Source organism: Pteropus vampyrus, unplaced genomic scaffold (genome assembly GCF_000151845.1).
Source record: "Pteropus vampyrus isolate Shadow unplaced genomic scaffold, Pvam_2.0 Scaffold140, whole genome shotgun sequence".
In the NCBI taxonomy this organism is placed as follows: domain Eukaryota; kingdom Metazoa; phylum Chordata; class Mammalia; order Chiroptera; family Pteropodidae; genus Pteropus; species Pteropus vampyrus.
The window spans coordinates 5,266,891-5,283,355 of record NW_011888921.1 but is presented as its reverse complement, the minus strand read 5'-3'; the positions used below and the strand labels follow the sequence as shown (position 1 = coordinate 5,283,355).

Here is a 16,465-nt window from a genome sequence, read left to right as displayed (position 1 = left end):
AGCCCAGCCTCTCTCTAGCTCTGGGTGTGGTCGGCAAACATGGCGCTTTTGGGAAGAAGCCGCCTGGCAGGGCTGTTGAGTGCAGCTGGCCTATAAAGACCCCAGACCTTCTGAGAGAACAGAGCACTCAGGAGAGTCAGAGTTTCATCCTGAGAGCTTTATGTCCCTCTGTGCTATGAAATGAACCTGTCCTATAACAGCCCTCCTGGGACCCACTCTTTACTTCCTTGCCAGGAATATCTCAGCCCAAAAGGCCTGCAGGCAGAATGGTGGAGCTGCCCCAGTCTGCCATTGTCTTTAGGGAGCCCTGGTGTCTACCCTCCTGCCTCCCTGGCTGAAGGGGCCCAACCTCTCAGTCTGGCTCTGAGTGGTCACAACCATTCTGCATGACTTGAGTTCCTGACTCTTCCCCAGTCCTTTTCCCATTCTGCCAAACACAGAACTCTCACATATCCCTCTTTGCTCACTATTTCCCTAAACGCCTTTGCTCGAACTTGGTGGAGAGCGCTTAGGTTCAATATACCTCTGTTCCAGAGCTCTCTGACCCTCCCTGCCTGTCTTTTGACTGAGACTTTGGTCAAGTTGGAGACCTGCGGGTCTATCAGACACAGCTCTACACAAAGACTGCAGTAAATGCTCTTGATAACCCCCCAGTTCTTCCAACAAACATTATTTAAAGGTGATGTTTTCGAGTAAAGCATGCCTAGCCTTGCACTAGACAACAGAGACACAGAAAATGATTGAGCCGGGGTCTCTGGTCCTTGAGGGGGGCCTCCTGAGAGCTTGTTTGGCTGATGTGGTATTGGAAAGCTGGTACCTCACCCCATCCCTGGCTCCCTGTTAAAGGGAGGTCCAGGCTGGTGACATGGCCATGGGTGGGTCTGCCATGGGTTTTGATCTTCAGAATGTTTCCAGCCTAGTGCTAGTTTTCAGGGGATCCAGGAGAGGGTCGTTGGGTCAGAGGTCACTCCCCTCTTCCCCTTTGCCCCACTTTAGTGTACCCCTCCACTGTGTTTTCTTTATCTGCAGGTGGGTGCGGGAGTTTCTGAATGATGAAAACAAAGGCCTGGATGTGCTGGTGGATTACCTGTCCTTTGCCCAATGTTCTGTCATGTGAGTATCACCCTGGGACTGCAGTTGGGGACCAGTGAGGGAGGACAGAAGACACAGATCAATTCTGATTTACTGAGGAAGGTGAGAATGCAATAGTGAAGATGAGAATGGGTATCCCAGGCCAGAAGGGAGCAGCCGAGACAGCGGTGGGGGATTGGACAGGCAGCCAAGCGAAGAATGCCAGATGGCTGGAGTAGAAGGTACGTTTTGGCGGTCAGGAGTTAAGAGATGTGGAAAGGGAGCACAGAATCAGAAGCCAAAGGATCCAGACTCCAGGCTAGGAGCAGTCCAAGGAAATGTCCTGGCTTCTGGGAGAGATGCCTTGGTGGGGCTCACTTGCTTTTAGAGAGCAGAGTCTTCAGGAAGCTCCTTTGGGTCTCTAATTATGAGAGGGTTACTCCAGGTCACCCCAGGAGCAGTGAGCATAGCATGACCTTTGACCCAGACTTAAAAATGAAGCCTTCAGGAACCATTTTCAAGCAGGTTGGGGGCTTGGAGGCATCTGGAAGTGAATTAACACAGATGAGAAGGCAGCGTGAGGCAGTGGAAGGAACGAGGAGATTTTGAGTAAGACAGACTGGGTATGGGTCTTTGTTGTTTACCATCTGTGTGACCTCAGGCAAGAGTGTGTCCCCTTATATCAAAGGGAATGTACAATCCAGTCCAGGGTTGTAAGGATTAGACAATAAATGATATGTGTGTAAAGCACATTGCAGTATTTGGAACGTAGTCTGTACTGTGGCAGCCACTTTATTGTTAATCGTTAATGTTCCAGGGGGTATACCCTACCGTAATTACCTGCATATATGGGAAGAGGGGTTATAGGGATCATTCACTGGAGGACCAACATATTCAGACTTATACCCAAGACTTAAGTCAGCCCTAGGGTGACCAATCAGCCTGGTTTGCCTGTGACTTTCCTGTTTTAGCCCTGAAAGTCCACGTCTTGGGGAATTCCTCAGTCTGGGGACTCAGCCCTAGCCTCCACTTTCACTTTTCTTTCTACTGTCCTTGCCCCACCAGCCATTCTTCGTCCAGCAAGTCTTTAGTCTCATCTCCCAAGGTTTTCAAACTAAACCCTCTCCTAGGGTTGACTTGTCACCTCTTCCAAATCATCCCCTGTTAAAACCAGGAGTGGCCCACTCCCCATTCCTGTCCTTACGAGTCATGCCTCGTGATCCTCGAATCCTTGTGTCCCTTTAAAAACCACTCTTTTTATAGAAAGAAATGAAAAACATTTGCTGAAGTGTTTTTTTTTTTAAATTCAGAGTTTTTATAGTAAAAAGATGTAGATCATTTTTCCGAATAAGCCTATCTCGTTTGAAAAGCAAACAAACCCCAGCTGCTCTAAACCAAAATATACTGGGACCTCAGGATTGCAGTGTCCACGGGGCAATGCCTCTAACTCTGTTTTTAAAAGAAAGACTTGAAGTGAGCGTGAGTGTGTGTGTGTGTGTGTGAAGGAGAGAGAGTGTGTTTTGGGAAGGGTCGAGAAGAAAGGGTAAAGCCAAATAGAGTTTATATGGAGGTATTTATTTATAAACTGCGTATGCCAATGTAGGGAATACTATTAGTGATAGAGAGAAGCCACTGGCAAGTTGTTTCCCTGTCAGCAAGACCCTTCTACTTGAGAGCCCCATAAACACCTCCTGACCATCAGGACTCTGAGCCTGCTTCTGCTTCCTTTGGAACATTCAGGCATCTGCAGATGTTACTTCCTATTTCAGAAAGACTCGGCCTCTGTGCCTATGACCCTGGGGCTGTGCATGAGTGAACAGAAGCCTCCTTGGAAGAACCTCTAGGAGATGTTTCCTCAGTCCTTAGGGACCTGCAGTGGGGAAGGACAGGAAAGAGGAGTGGGCTTGCTTCTCAAGGGGGTATATTTCGATGTGGGGATATGTAAGGTAGAAGTCCCTTTGTGTTTGTGATCTTGAGCTGTCCTCTTTGCCCTGGCCACAACTGCTGATGGTGGGAGACATCTGGTCCCAGAAACAGGAAGTGACAAACATAGAAACCATCACAACTCCTTCAGGGACTAAGGACGCCAGTCTATACCTTGGACCTGTGATTTCTTTCCATAGGGAAGCTGAGGCCCCTGGAGCCTTTATGTCAGAAAAACCTAGAAGTTTCACACAGGAAACCCGGTCATTCAAACCCAGTGATAGTATGGGACCGTAGTTTCCTCTTGAACTTAGAAGACTTTCCCGCTCTGGGCTTGCTGGGCCCCCTATTCCCTTCTCTTTTGACCTGCCCTCATGAGCCCAATCCAGAAGCAGCTGGGCTTTTTCAGGGCACTCAGGGTCCTTTGGTGACTGCCATTTGCCAACTAGCAATACCTGCAGTTGGTCTGTTCCCTACCACCCTTTGGCAGGGCACATTCTCTAGGGAGAGCCACAGCTTCTCTGAGATGTCCCATCTGAGGTTGGGAGTGCAGAAAGACTGCCAGCTCTCTATGTCCCCTTCGGCCCAGGGGGAGATTGCTCCTCCTGGAGCTGCCCGGTCAGTGGAAGCAGCGGCTAGCCTCCATCAGCATTCCCATCTCCTCAGATCCCCGTTCTGGTTGCTGCCTGTGCCCGCTCTGCCCTTGTCCTGTGTTGGTGGCTCTCCTGTACAGAGTTGGGCCTCTGCTGCCCAATTCTGCTTTCTCTTCTGGCTGCCATTGCTTCTTGTTGCCCTAGAAGTCTACAGGGCGGGGGAGGGCTTGCCGGGGGGCTTGGCACTAAATTTCTCCTGTGTGTGCGCATATGTGTCCTTTCCTGCTCCAGGTTTGACTTTGAGGGTCTGGAGAGTGGTGACGATGGTGCATTTGACAAGCTCCGGTCCTGGAGCAGGTCCATCGAGGACCTGCAGCCACCCAGCGCCCTGTCAGCCCCCTTCACCAACAGCCTCGCTCGCTCTGCGCGCCAGTCTGTGCTCCGGTATGTGTGCTCTCGCTCTGCCCGCCTGCCTCCCCCAGCCCCAGTCCAGGTCCTGGGTAACAGCGGTGAGTGCTCATGCTCCTCCCTCCACTCTTGCTTCCAGGCTCAGCTCTCTTGCCCTCTGCCTGCCAGTCTGTCTCTGGTCTGTCCTCTCTGTCTCCTTGACTCTGCCCAGCGATCTGTCCTGGGTAAGTACATTGCCCTCAGCTGTGCCCACCCCATCTGGGGTTCCAGCTCTCCCCCTTCTCACCCCGTCTCTGGGGGCCCCTCCATTCCTCATTCTCACTCTACCATTCCTCCTGGCGTCTTGGGCAGGGCTTGTCCTCACCTAGCTCCCTCACCTTCACTGAGGGATCCAGCTCTGGCCTTCCTGTTTCCCTCTGGGTCTGCACTCTGCCCCATCAGCTGCTTGGAGACCAGCTCCCACCCAGCCTGCTTGCTGCTCGCCTTCCCTTCATTTCTTCTTTTAGGTCTTTTTTCTCCAAGGCTGCAAGGTGTTCATTTGTCTGCGGTATCTTAAGAGCTGTCCTGCCCGGAGGCAGTTGGATTGACCTGAAGACTTCTCTGAGACCCTCCTGCCCAAGGAGGCTTTCCTTTGGGTCCTGTGGTCCTTTCTGTGATCTCTTTTTTGTTGCCATGCTTTACTCCTGGTCTCCTTTGGGTTTTGCCCTCTGATACTGCTCATCGTTATAGTCATGCATAAGCATATACCATTGGTGCCCTCTTTCTTTTATGAAACATCATTGGGGAAGGGAGTACAGTCATATGTAGCCCCCACTGCTCCTAAAGCCTTTGGGGTCTACACTGCATTTTCTGGGACATAGAAGTGAGATAGGAGCCAAAGACTCCTTCTACTGTGTGGAAGATGCAGTGACTGGAAAGAGAAGGAGGGAAGGCTCGAACGAATGTCTCCTTGGACCCATCTTGAGGCTAGGGAAGCCTACACACCTACTGTTGTATTTTGGAGGACCACTGGGCTTGGATGGTTTGGACACTGATTATAAAGCGGGAGTCCTGGGTAGCTGTTGACAAAGATCTGTTCCAGGGAAGTGAAATAGCTGCCCCGCTGCACCTTCTCTGTCTAGGCTGATGGCGCAAGCTCCTCTTTCCCCATTTTCTGCTGCTGCTGAGGGGCAGCCTGCTGTCTGGGTGATGGTGAGCACTCCTAAACCTTTCACCAACAGCCACCTCTCCCCCAGGTACAGCACTCTCCCTGGGCGCAGGGCCCTGAAGAACTCCCGCCTGGTGAGCCAGAAGGATGATGTCCACGTCTGCATCCTTTGTCTCAGAGCCATCATGAACTATCAGGTAAGGGGTAGACCAGCCATGGGTGCTTGACTGCTTCTGCCTCATCTGCCAAACCAGGAGAGCTAGGAGGGCACCAGCATTAACAGACGGGTTTGCTGGTGGGCCTGTAGTCAAGGAGTCAAGGATCTGCCTTTCCCACCATCACGGTCTCCCTTCTTTCTGTCTCTTCCCCTTGCTGCAGTATGGATTCAACTTGGTCATGTCCCACCCCCACGCTGTCAATGAGATTGCGCTCAGTCTCAACAACAAGAATCCAAGGTGAGCTCCTTCCCTCCCCTTTCTTCTTCCCCCTGCCAAGAAGTCCTGCCTGGCCTTGGGGTCCTGTGGACTGGGTCAGTGCCTTGGTTCGGCTCCCTCAACTATGTTGAAGGAGAAGCAGTTGTCCCTGGCTTCTCTCTGGTCTGCACAGCTTAGTGAGGGAGCAAGCTTGCCTTCCCCTGCCTTCTTTCCCAAACCCAGCCTCTCCCCTCATCACTGAGGCTGTCTCCACTCTCTGAAAGGACTCATCCAGTTGTGAACATGAGCTGTGTGGTGGCCAGGGTAGGGAGCTAGGGAATTAATCTTCCTTCTTCACCCTTTAGGACCAAAGCCCTTGTCTTGGAGCTGCTGGCAGCTGTGTGTTTGGTGCGGGGAGGTCACGAAATCATTCTTGCTGCCTTTGACAATTTCAAGGAGGTCAGTCTCCTGCATGTGCGTCTGTGTGTGTGTGGCAGAGAGGAGGTGGGAGCCAATTTCATCCTTTCCTGCAATTTTACACATCTTAGTGGTTTTAACATCCCTGTGCTTACCTAAGTAGCCTGCCACCATACCCTCCCCCCACCCCTGCCACCCTTTTTTTTTAATAAAACCAGAACTTCAGTCTTGCCAGATCGTGTACCAGGAAGTTTCTTGATTGGCCAGCTAAGGATGCCCTCATATGGCTTAGGGCTCTAGTCCAGCAGTCCTAACCTATCATCAGAATGCCTAAAGAGCCTGTTAAATGGACAGACTCCATGGAGGCCTGGGTGTCTGTGCTTTAATAGGCTCCCCAGGTGGTTATCAGGCAGTGGACGCACTGGTAGAACCCAAAGCAAATGTCTTTTCAGTGGGAGGAGAAGACAAGCGAGGATCCTCTTGGGTTGGTGGCTGTTGTTGGTGAGGGGAAAGGGAGCTTCTACTTGGAATTTCCCCAGGGTCCAGCTCTGAAACCCTCATCTACTTGAACACAGGATTCCTCAACATCTAGCCCAGCTGTTGGTCCCACCCCTTCCTCCTCTGTGGACTGCTTCCCTAGCATCCATTGTTTAAGCCAGGAAATAGCTCTTCCTCCTTGAAGACGGAGCTCAGAGGAGTCTCAGGACCCCTCTCACACAGGGGCTTTCCTGCACCCCGGCCTCTCTCCTGCATCCCTACTAGGACCTCAGTCTCTTTCCTCAGCCATGCCTTCCAACGTTCTTCCTTGTTTCCTCCTTCCTTCAGTCACTTGGCCACAGCATACCCTTTGGTCTCTTCATGGCTTACCCCCAGAGACAGCTAAAGCCCCAACTAAGGGCACAGACTTTACTGAGCTCTCTCAGCAACTTGGCAGAGGACCAGGGACCCAGGGCAGATGCAAAGTCCCAGGCTTCCTTCTATCATGTCCCGAATGGCTCGTTGCCTAGAGAGTTGTGGTTAAACTTAGTCCGAACCAGTCCCTTTGCTGTGACGTTTCTGGGAGCCAGGGCTCAGGAGCTTGGGCTCTGCCTGAGATAGGTCCTTTCACTGAGAAGTTTGCTTGTTCAGGTGTGCAAGGAGCTGCATCGCTTTGAGAAGCTGATGGAGTACTTCCGAAATGAGGACAGCAACATCGACTTCATGGTGAGGAGCTGGGCCTGAGTCAGGAGCACGGCCAGCAGGATCGCATGCTCCCTGAGAACAGGGGCCAGGCTGACAGATTTTGGTATTCTGTGTAGAATCTGGAATGATTTTCTCTACCCAGTAAATGCTCCTTGTCCACTCGCTCACCCCAAACTGCCTTTAGAAACTTCAAGACAATGTCATTTGGGTGTCTCAGGTCTGCCTCCTTTTCCCCTTTTAGTGGCCTCACTGTCCCTGATTTGGATCCTTTTTAAACAGCTTTCCCATTCCTAAGATCTTCCTCCAGCTTCTCTGCCCTTCAGTCTAGGGTCTTCAGCTAAGTAGGGATATCTCAAGAAGTATATGCTAATGTGCAGAGGAAATCAGATCTGTAGCTTCATTTACATCTATTTCTCATGTAATTTACTTATCTTCATACACTGAATATTACATTTGACAATTTTTAAGTTAAAGTACTCTTTTGCTCCCAGAAAGACTTACCTTTTTTATTCACTGCTTTTGATTATCGAGCTGATGATGCTGGTTGTAACAGCTGCCCACCCTCCCTGTCTCTTGCTCTCTCCTGCCCTTCCTATCTCTTCCCACGTGGGCCGCTTCTTCCCCAGGTGGCCTGCATGCAGTTTATCAACATCGTGGTGCACTCGGTGGAGGATATGAACTTCCGGGTCCACCTACAGTATGAGTTTACTAAGCTGGGGCTGGAGGAGTTCTTACAGGTGAGCTCGCATCTGCACAGGGTGGGGAGCTTTGGGGCAGAGGACTGACTTAGCTATATCGCAAAGGGTTTTTCTTTTACAAGAGCCTAGTCATGGATACTTCTAGAACCCTGCATGTCTTCTGTGGCCAGGGACTCAGGCCCTCCAACAGAGGAGCTGCCCAATCAGGCAGCTCCAGGGGGCAAGAATCTGGCATGGCCACAGTAGGAACTCCCTGGATAGTATGCTCTAGGAAGCAATTGTAGGAGACGATGAGGACTAAGTCTTTCTTAAGAGGCTCCCCCACCTACTGTTCCCTCTACTTTTCCTAGAAGTCGAGGCATACAGAGAGCGAGAAGCTGCAGGTGCAGATCCAGGCGTACCTGGACAATGTGTTTGATGTGGGGGGTTTGTTGGAGGATGCCGAGACCAAGAATGTGGCCCTGGAGAAGGTGGAGGAGCTGGAAGAGCATGTGTCCCATGTAGGTGGTCCTCCTGTGCTGCCAAAACCACTGTTGGGGTGGGGGATGGGGACATCTGAATTCCAGGAATCCTGAACTGACACACACACTTCCAGACTGAGCCCAGGGAAGCCTCAGAACAACCGGGGCTCTCTAGAGTACCCTTTGGCTGAGGCACTGGATCATTCACAGATCAGAACACACACTGACCTCCAGGACTGGGCATGAGGTGGTCTCCGGCTCAGGAGTCAGATGCAACCATTTGCCTTGTACTATTTCACATGGTATCAGACCCTGGGCCCACGGGAACAATAGAGGGAAGCCACCAGGCCAAGTTGCCTTTGGGGCCTGGGGCCTGACTGGAGCTCAGGCTGTGCTGAGTGCCCAGGCTTTAGGACCAGACCTAAACCTACCCTTCCCATCCTACAGCTCACGGAGAAGCTTCTGGACCTAGAAAATGAGAACATGATGCGGGTGGCGGAGCTAGAGAAGCAGCTGTTGCAGCGGGAGAAGGAACTAGAGAGCATCAAGGTACCGAGTAACCAGAGGAGGGAAGTCCCTGGCTGGTGCTGGATGCCAGGGCCTGGGGATCTTTGTTTTTTTTTTCCTGAGTCATGTCAAATCCTTGAGAATCCAGACCTTGATTCATGACCTTGAGGTATTCAGATGAAGGTGGGCTGATGATTTTACTCCATATTTTGGTTGGAGAGGGAAGCTGAAGCCAGAGTGGGCCAGACACACACAGAAGAGGGTAGGAGCAGACCAGGCACCCTCAGGCGCCTCTGGGGTCTGTCTCCTCCCACTAGCCCATCCTGTTGCTTTTTCCTCCCCTATACCCACAGTGCTTCCCTCAGCCCTGTGTCATGAGCAGGCTCCTCATAGCCCAGGTCCTTGGGCTGTTATTAGGTTATCCACCAGGTCTCCTAAATCAGGAGAGCAGAAGCTCCTCATATTTCTTCTCTATCTCCTGAGTTAGCTTTTTGTTATAAAATCATGCCCCAAAACCTACCTTTTCTTCCAAAGTAATACAATTGGACTGGCTCTGCCGAGCTCAGTGTATATCTACTGAGCTCCTGCTAAGAATCTGAAGTGTTGCATCAGGAGTATGGAGGATACAGAGATGACTAAGGCAGGGTCTTGTCCACAGAGGGCTCCCAGCTGAGCGAGTACATAAGGCCAAATGAAATGAGCAGTGATGAGCATAGAGGGCTGAAAGCTGCATAGCAGGCTAGAGGTGGATCTGGAAAAGTTGCATAGGGGCACATTCTAACTGGGCCTTGAGGGACCTGTAAAACTAAGGCTGGAGCAAAGAGGAAGGACACTGCAGAGCTCTTGTGCTCACCTCTTTTGTTTTGCTGTGTGCCAGCTTCCCATGGTCCTCTCCAGGTTTTCTCATGCTGCCTCGGGCACCCTCTTGGAGGCCCAAGCCGAGAGACCCTTGGGTAGGAAGTCTCACTCCTGGGGCAGTGACTGTTGTGCCTTCAGCCCTCTCTTTTCTGAATGGTGTATCTTCCCAACAGGAGACTTATGAGAACACGAGCCACCAGGTACATACCCTGCGGCGGCTTATTAAAGAAAAGGAGGAGGCCTTCCAGCGCCGATGCCACTTGGAGCCCAGTGCCCGGGGCCTGGAGTTGGTGGGCAGTGAGGCCCTGGCCCGGATAGGCCCTGTGGAGCTGAGCGAGGGTGTGCCACCCTCTGACCTGGACCTCCTGGCTTCAGCCCCACCCCCTGAGGAGGCTCTCCCTCTGCCTCCGCCGCCTGCTCCTCCCTTGCCCCCTCCACCACCCCCGTTACCAGGTAAGAAGGGCCCTGGGAACTGGGAGGGGCAGCCACATTGTGAGGCCAGACTAAAACCCCAGTTAGCAGTATCTTCCTCAGGGAGAAGCTGGGGATGTGGCCAGGAGAATGTAAAGGCGGGTGGGAGAGGGCTGAGGAGGGACTAGAACCTGAGGGAGGCTCAAGTTACTAGGGAAGGGATGTCTAAGGGCAGACATGGGTCTGTTTTGAGGATCACAAAGCTGCTGCTCCTGATAGTTCTGAAGACAGCTAAGGAGAGGGCTTAGACCGAAGCAGGAGAGAGTGGGCAGACTCGCAAGACCTGCCCCTGTCAGAGTTAGGACCCCTGGGAACTGCTTGGGCAGAAAGTTCATGCAGCCTCTTTTCCTAAGAGTCTTTAAGGCTAGGTTGGGTGGCAGAGAGAGGGGACCTCTGAAGAGTCTCTTGGCCCCTCGGCCATTGTGCTGTTCTTCTTTCCCCAGACAAGTGTCCCCCAGCCCCACCTCTCCCTGGTGCTTCTCCCTCTGTGGTGTTGACAGTAGGCCTGTCAGGTGAGTGTCCCCACGGCTCTGGGCAGGGGTAGTGAGAACAAAGGAGCGTGTCCTTGACCCACTGCCTCATCGATCCTCCTTCCAAATTAGCCATTCGCATCAAGAAACCTATCAAGACCAAGTTCCGGCTGCCTGTCTTCAACTGGACAGCACTGAAACCCAACCAGATCAGTGGCACTGTCTTCAGTGAACTTGATGATGAGAAGATCTTGGAGGTAGTGGGGCCTGGGGCCCTGAGGGGGAAATTGGGGGCTGGGGACCAGGTTGCCTTTTAGGCAGATCTCTTGGCCTTGGAAAAACCCTCAGACTCAGCCCTCCATGATCCAGAACTGAGCCGATTCTGCTGGGAGGGCTGCTGGGGCTCCTCTAGTAGTAAGAGGGAACAGCATTATCCTTCTCATCAACTCCTGCCAGGACCTGGACCTGGACAAGTTTGAAGAACTGTTCAAGACAAAAGCCCAGGGCCCTGCTCTTGACCTCATCTGCTCCAAGAGCAAGACAGCACAAAAAGCCGCCAGCAAGGTGACCCTGTTGGAAGCCAATCGTGCCAAGAACTTGGCCATCACCCTACGCAAGGCTGGCCGCTCAGCTGAGGAGATCTGCAGGGCTATCCACACGTGAGGCTCCTACTGACCTGGCCCTGGTCCCCATCCAGTTGGAAACCCAGTTCTCTACCTTGGATGCTGGCCTTACCTGGATTCCAGGACTTTGGCAGAACTGCCTCATACCTCTTAGTTATCCACTGGCTTAGCCAGAACTTACTGCATCCATGCCTGGTGCCATGCACCATGTGAAATGCTGGGGATTAATCCCAGACCTTCACTCAAGGAACTCCCAGTGTAGTGGGAATAATCCAGTAACACTGGGCAATAACTACCAAAGTGACGGAGGTACAGGCAGCTTTGGGAAAACAGGGAGGGCCAGGTAGCTGAGCTGAGTAATTAGGGAAGCCTTCCCAGAGGAGGTGATGTCTTATCTGCGAAAGAAGTATATGAAGTCCAGTTTAGGGCCTGGAGGAAGAAGCACAGTGCCCTGGGTACTGAGAATTAGCTAAGGCTTTAGTGTAAGGACGGAAGTAGAAGAGACAGGGTAGAAAAATAGGCAGAAGTCTTGCAGGCTGAGCCTCCTAAGCCACACGCAGGTGTCAAGACTTCTCTTTAGGAATGGAGGGAGAATATTGAAGGGTTTTTAGGCAGGACATGGGATATCTCCCTAGGATGGTCCTCTGCCTCTGGCTGTGTCCTACTCATTGACCCCACCCTCCGTCCTTCTAGGAGCTGGAGAATAAAGGGATGATAGATAATGTGGGCAAATGAGAGATCTGAGGGAGTTCCTCCCTCCTACACAGGTTCGACCTACAGACACTACCAGTGGACTTCGTGGAGTGCCTGATGCGCTTCCTGCCCACAGAGGCAGAGGTGAAGCTACTGCGGCAATATGAGCGGGAGCGGCAGCCCCTGGAGGAGCTGGCGGCCGAAGACCGCTTCATGCTGCTTTTCAGCAAGGTGGAGCGGCTGACCCAGCGAATGGCTGGTATGGCCTTCCTGGGCAACTTCCAGGACAACCTGCAGATGCTCACGCCGGTAGGGCCCCCACCCAAATCTGCAGCTCCCTTTCCACTGTCCACGCGTCACTCCCCTGCCTTGCCAGTTCTCCCAGCCCCTTACTGACTTTGCCTCATCCTAGCCTGGGGTTATTCAGCTCTTTATCTTGCTTTTCAGCAACTTAATGCCATCATTGCAGCCTCCGCCTCTGTCAAGTCCTCACAGAAGCTGAAGCAGATGTTGGAGGTGGGGAGAGGTCACGGATGGGGGTGCCGGTGGGTCCCAGGTCCTGGGTGGGGGCCTGGGACTATGCAGAGGAGAAACGAGACCCCAGGGCTTGGCCTGACCTCCTTCCACACATCTTTTGGATAGATCATACTCGCACTGGGGAACTACATGAACAGCAGCAAGCGAGGGGCTGTGTATGGCTTCAAGCTCCAGAGCCTGGATCTGGTAAGATGGTGGGCAGCACAGGACCAGGAAGCCTGTGGGGCAGAGGCCATGGAGGCAGGATGTTCACTCCTCTCACATTGTCCCCTGCCCCCACCTCCCAGCTGCTGGACACCAAGTCCACTGACAGGAAGATGACACTACTGCATTTCATTGCCTTGACGGTGAAGGAGAAATACCCAGACCTGGCTAACTTCTGGCATGAGCTGCACTTTGTGGAGAAGGCTGCAGCAGGTGAGGGGAGCCTGGCCGGGCGAGTCTGCCTTCATGTTCAGCTCAGGACAATCTCAGGAAGCTATGAGAAGAGGGAATACTTGAGTCTCTTTGTTTCTGGCTTTTGTTATCTTCTTTCTGACCACTTCAAAGCTTTCCGCTGGGGCCATGGGCAGGGGCTACCCTAGGGGGAGACTTCCTGCAGGCACCAGGTCTGCCCCAGCCCTTCCCACCTTGGTCAGTAGGAGCAGGCCGAGGAAGGCCGCAGTGGCTCTTTATTCCCAATTCCTTCAGGCTGGCCCCAGAGACTGCATTTCTCTGTGATGTATGGGAAGTGCTTGGAAAAACCATAAAGCCCATCTCAGACAATAAGGTAGCTGGTATTTCGGCCCTACTCATGAGCTCTGGGACAGGCCTGAGGCAGCCTTGTTTTAGAGACCAGCAGTCTCCGTCTTGCTTCCCATTGCTACCTTGGGGTCATAAGTTCCCAGCCTCTATCCATTTTCCTTGCCCCATGAGAGCCCAGCTAGCTTGGTATGCCCCTGTCTATCTGCTCAGAGTGGTTCAGGAAGCAGGAGCATGAGAACCTGAGTGAGCCCATGCTGAGGGAGTGGGGGAGTTCACTGTAGCCATGGACTGGGAGGTGGGCATGTCAGGCTCTGGTTGGGCCTCAGCCTGGGTTCTGGTGACCACAGTGTCCCTGGAGAACGTGCTGCTAGATGTGAAGGAGCTGGGCCGGGGCATGGAGCTGATTCGGCGGGAGTGCAGCATACATGACAACAGCGTCCTTCGGAACTTCCTCAATGCCAATGAAGGCAAACTGGACAAGCTCCAGCGTGATGCCAAGACAGCTGAAGTGAGCACATGGTGGAGGCTGGTGGGAGCAGCCAGGGTTAAGGCACTGTGCCCCTCTAGGTGGGCTTAGTTCTGATTCTTAGATCAAAGAACTTTTATCAAGCGACTGGCTGGCTTAGTGTGGGGGAAAGGGAGCTTTGGGGTGGCAGGCAGCTGCTACATGAACACTAGGAAGCTCTGGGAGCCCGGGTTCTTTCCAGTCCGAATGGGCTGGACACTGTTTTCTGTGGGCCTCCTGTCCCTGGTGTGGAGCTAGGCTTCTTTACCACCAGGCTAACCCCTTCTCCCCACCCTTCCCCAGGAGGCCTACAATGCAGTTGTGCGCTACTTCGGTGAGAGTCCCAAGACCACACCTCCTTCTGTATTCTTCCCAGTATTTGTCCGATTCATTCGTTCTTACAAGGTGAGCAGAGAGGCTTTTAAAGTAAAAAGGCTGAGAGAAAACTGGTAGGGGCAGAAAGGGCTGGGCTTCAAGTCTGGGCCTTTTCTGTCTCCATCTCTGAGTCCTGGGGGAGGGAGCGAGGGAAGCTGGCCATCGGCCTCTTAGCTGTGAACTGGTGGGCAGGGTGGGGGCCCAGGCCCTTCCTGTCATTGTTTGGGGCAGGAAGTGCCCCTCCAGAGGGTGGCCACCTGGGGTTGCTGGTCCCACTGCCACCCAATCTCCACCCTCAGTGTCAGCTCCTCCCCTAACAGGCTGTGTGAGCCTCACACCCTCCCCCCACGGTTCTTAGGAAGCAGAACAAGAGAATGAAGCCCGCAAGAAGCAGGAGGAGGTAATGCGGGAGAAGCAGCTGGCTCAGGAAGCCAAGAAACTGGATGCCAAGGTGGGTGGGACCAAGAGCAGGGGCCTGGATAACGGGTGGAGGATTGGGAGGGGGTGGAGCAAATGAAGGGGGAGAGGAGATAGAAAACTGGAGCCCACAGACCACCCAAAGGGCCTGGGGCTGGCGTCCAAAGGGATGGGGAGAGGTGCTTTGGGAGAGAATTCCCAGGCAAGGATAGAGGCTGGGCTGCCATGCACAATTAAGGTCACCCTCAGACTGCATCTTGGGGCAGGAACCAGCCCCATGGTAGGTTAGTGGTGACTTCCTTCCCTTCAAATGTTCGGCCCTAGACCCCATCCCAGCGGAACAAGTGGCAACAGCAGGAGCTAATTGCAGAGTTGAGGCGGCGCCAGGCCAAGGAGCACCGGCCTGTGTACGAGGGGAAGGATGGTACCATTGAGGACATCATCACAGGTGGGGCCCTTTTCCTCCCTGGATACTGGGCCCAGCTCCCAAAACCCCACCATATCCCCTGGGCTCTCCTCTACCCCACCCCCATGGGGCCTGACCACAGTGTCTCTCTCCTGGGCCACAGTGCTGAAGAGTGTCCCTTTCACGGCCCGTACTGCCAAGCGGGGCTCACGCTTCTTCTGCGATGCAGCCCACCATGATGAGTCAAACTGTTAACCCCCAAGGCTGAGGCCTTTGACAGGTACTGGGCACTATAGGTGCCAGTCTGCATGCCCACCTCCCAGGACTCCTGCTGGGGCCCAAAGGCACCTCTTCCTCTGCATGACTTGGCACCATCCTCTGGCCACCTCATGGTGATGGGGACATATACTTCCCTCCCTGCATGCCCCATGCTCTGAGAAGCATGGCTTATGTCCTGCATGTGCCCTCGGGGAAGTGGTATCTCTCCCACTAATGCTGTCCTAGCTTCTACTAAGACCAATGTGTAGGGAGTTCCCAGAGCAGGCAGGACCAGGCCACTGCCTCTGATGACTGAGCCTGAGGCTCTGTTCCTTCGCTTGGGAGTCCTTTGTCTTTGCTTCCCCCTTGGGGTCCCTCCTCATAAGAGCTCTGGCAGTAGCTTCTGCCCAGGATCATCCAATGTCCCTTGACTTCTGTTTCCCAATATCCAGTCTGCCTGGGGTCTCTTCCTAGCTTCTGGCTCTTGCTGAGTCTACTTTGTTTCTGCCACTGCCCAGTGGCCTCTAGTCACCCCACCTGAGCCTCTGAAAATACAGAGTCCCAGTCCTCTCCCTGACCATCCTCTCCAGGTTCTCTTTAAACTTCTCCCTTATCAGCCTTATGGCTGGCTCTTTTCTGGCCCTGCCTATGGGCTGCTCCTGAAGGGGCTGTCCTAGAGGGTGTGCCTGGCCTGGCTGCCCTGCATTCATGGGCCTCTGTCTCCCCCACAGGCCTCCACCACCAGCCCATATTTGTTCGCCACCAAGACAGGAGTACCGCACCACCCAGTGGCCCCCCTCGGGCTCCAGGCCCCCGCTGAGACCCTCTAGGAGGCAGAAGCACTTCAACCCTCAAAGTCCTCCTGCAAGTCCAACCAGTGGACATGGAGCCCTGGAATCGGCTGAGGGCCCAGGGGAGGGCTGTGCTGCTCCAGACCCAGTGTCCATCCCAGGTCTCAAAGCTGCATCTTGCCTGCCGCCACTGTGGGCACTAGACCGGCATGGCCCTGGTGCCTCCAATACTGCACTTTGCCCCCAAGGTCTTCAACTTTATTTCCTGAAGCGTTAGCAAGGGTCAGGTCAGCTGGGCTGGAAAAAACCATTTCCAGCTTTAGCCTACAGGGGCACCCAGGCCCCTTTGTCATTAGAGCCAGAGGCATAAGAGGAGAAAGTAACTATCCCTTCTTTTTTTTCTCTTCCTTTTCACAGCCTATGATCAGCTGTGATCTAGAAGAGTCCAGGCTTGGGGAGCCCTGGGACCCTGCCTGTCTCAGATCATCCTTTACCAG

General features: G+C 53.4%; 1 protein-coding gene across 3 annotated transcripts in view; it reads left to right on the top strand.

Annotated features, from left to right (window-relative positions):
- Nucleotides 1–16,343, top strand: part of FMNL3 (formin like 3) — a 50,728-nt gene extending 34,385 nt beyond the window's left edge. Inside the window, exons 5-27 of one of the 3 annotated variants that reach the window (XM_011368291.2) lie at nt 1,030–1,113; nt 3,879–4,031; nt 5,231–5,339; nt 5,521–5,597; nt 5,921–6,014; nt 7,101–7,175; nt 7,781–7,891; nt 8,206–8,352; nt 8,761–8,862; nt 9,852–10,131; nt 10,593–10,661; nt 10,752–10,876; nt 11,076–11,278; nt 12,010–12,244; nt 12,383–12,451; nt 12,578–12,658; nt 12,760–12,889; nt 13,564–13,724; nt 14,025–14,126; nt 14,455–14,547; nt 14,838–14,961; nt 15,083–15,199; nt 15,909–16,343. In XM_011368291.2, the coding sequence (XP_011366593.1) occupies nt 1,030–1,113; nt 3,879–4,031; nt 5,231–5,339; nt 5,521–5,597; nt 5,921–6,014; nt 7,101–7,175; nt 7,781–7,891; nt 8,206–8,352; nt 8,761–8,862; nt 9,852–10,131; nt 10,593–10,661; nt 10,752–10,876; nt 11,076–11,278; nt 12,010–12,244; nt 12,383–12,451; nt 12,578–12,658; nt 12,760–12,889; nt 13,564–13,724; nt 14,025–14,126; nt 14,455–14,547; nt 14,838–14,961; nt 15,083–15,174 (2,716 nt within the window). In that variant the 3' untranslated portion in view covers nt 15,175–15,199; nt 15,909–16,343. Of the gene's footprint in view, nt 1–1,029; nt 1,114–3,878; nt 4,032–5,230; nt 5,340–5,520; nt 5,598–5,920; nt 6,015–7,100; nt 7,176–7,780; nt 7,892–8,202; nt 8,353–8,760; nt 8,863–9,851; nt 10,132–10,592; nt 10,662–10,751; nt 10,877–11,075; nt 11,279–12,009; nt 12,245–12,382; nt 12,452–12,577; nt 12,659–12,759; nt 12,890–13,563; nt 13,725–14,024; nt 14,127–14,454; nt 14,548–14,837; nt 14,962–15,082; nt 15,200–15,908 lie in introns of all 3 variants that reach the window. The other 2 variants (XM_011368289.2, XM_023535498.1) reach the window with 2 other exon arrangements.
- Nucleotides 16,344–16,465: the final 122 nt, after the last annotated feature.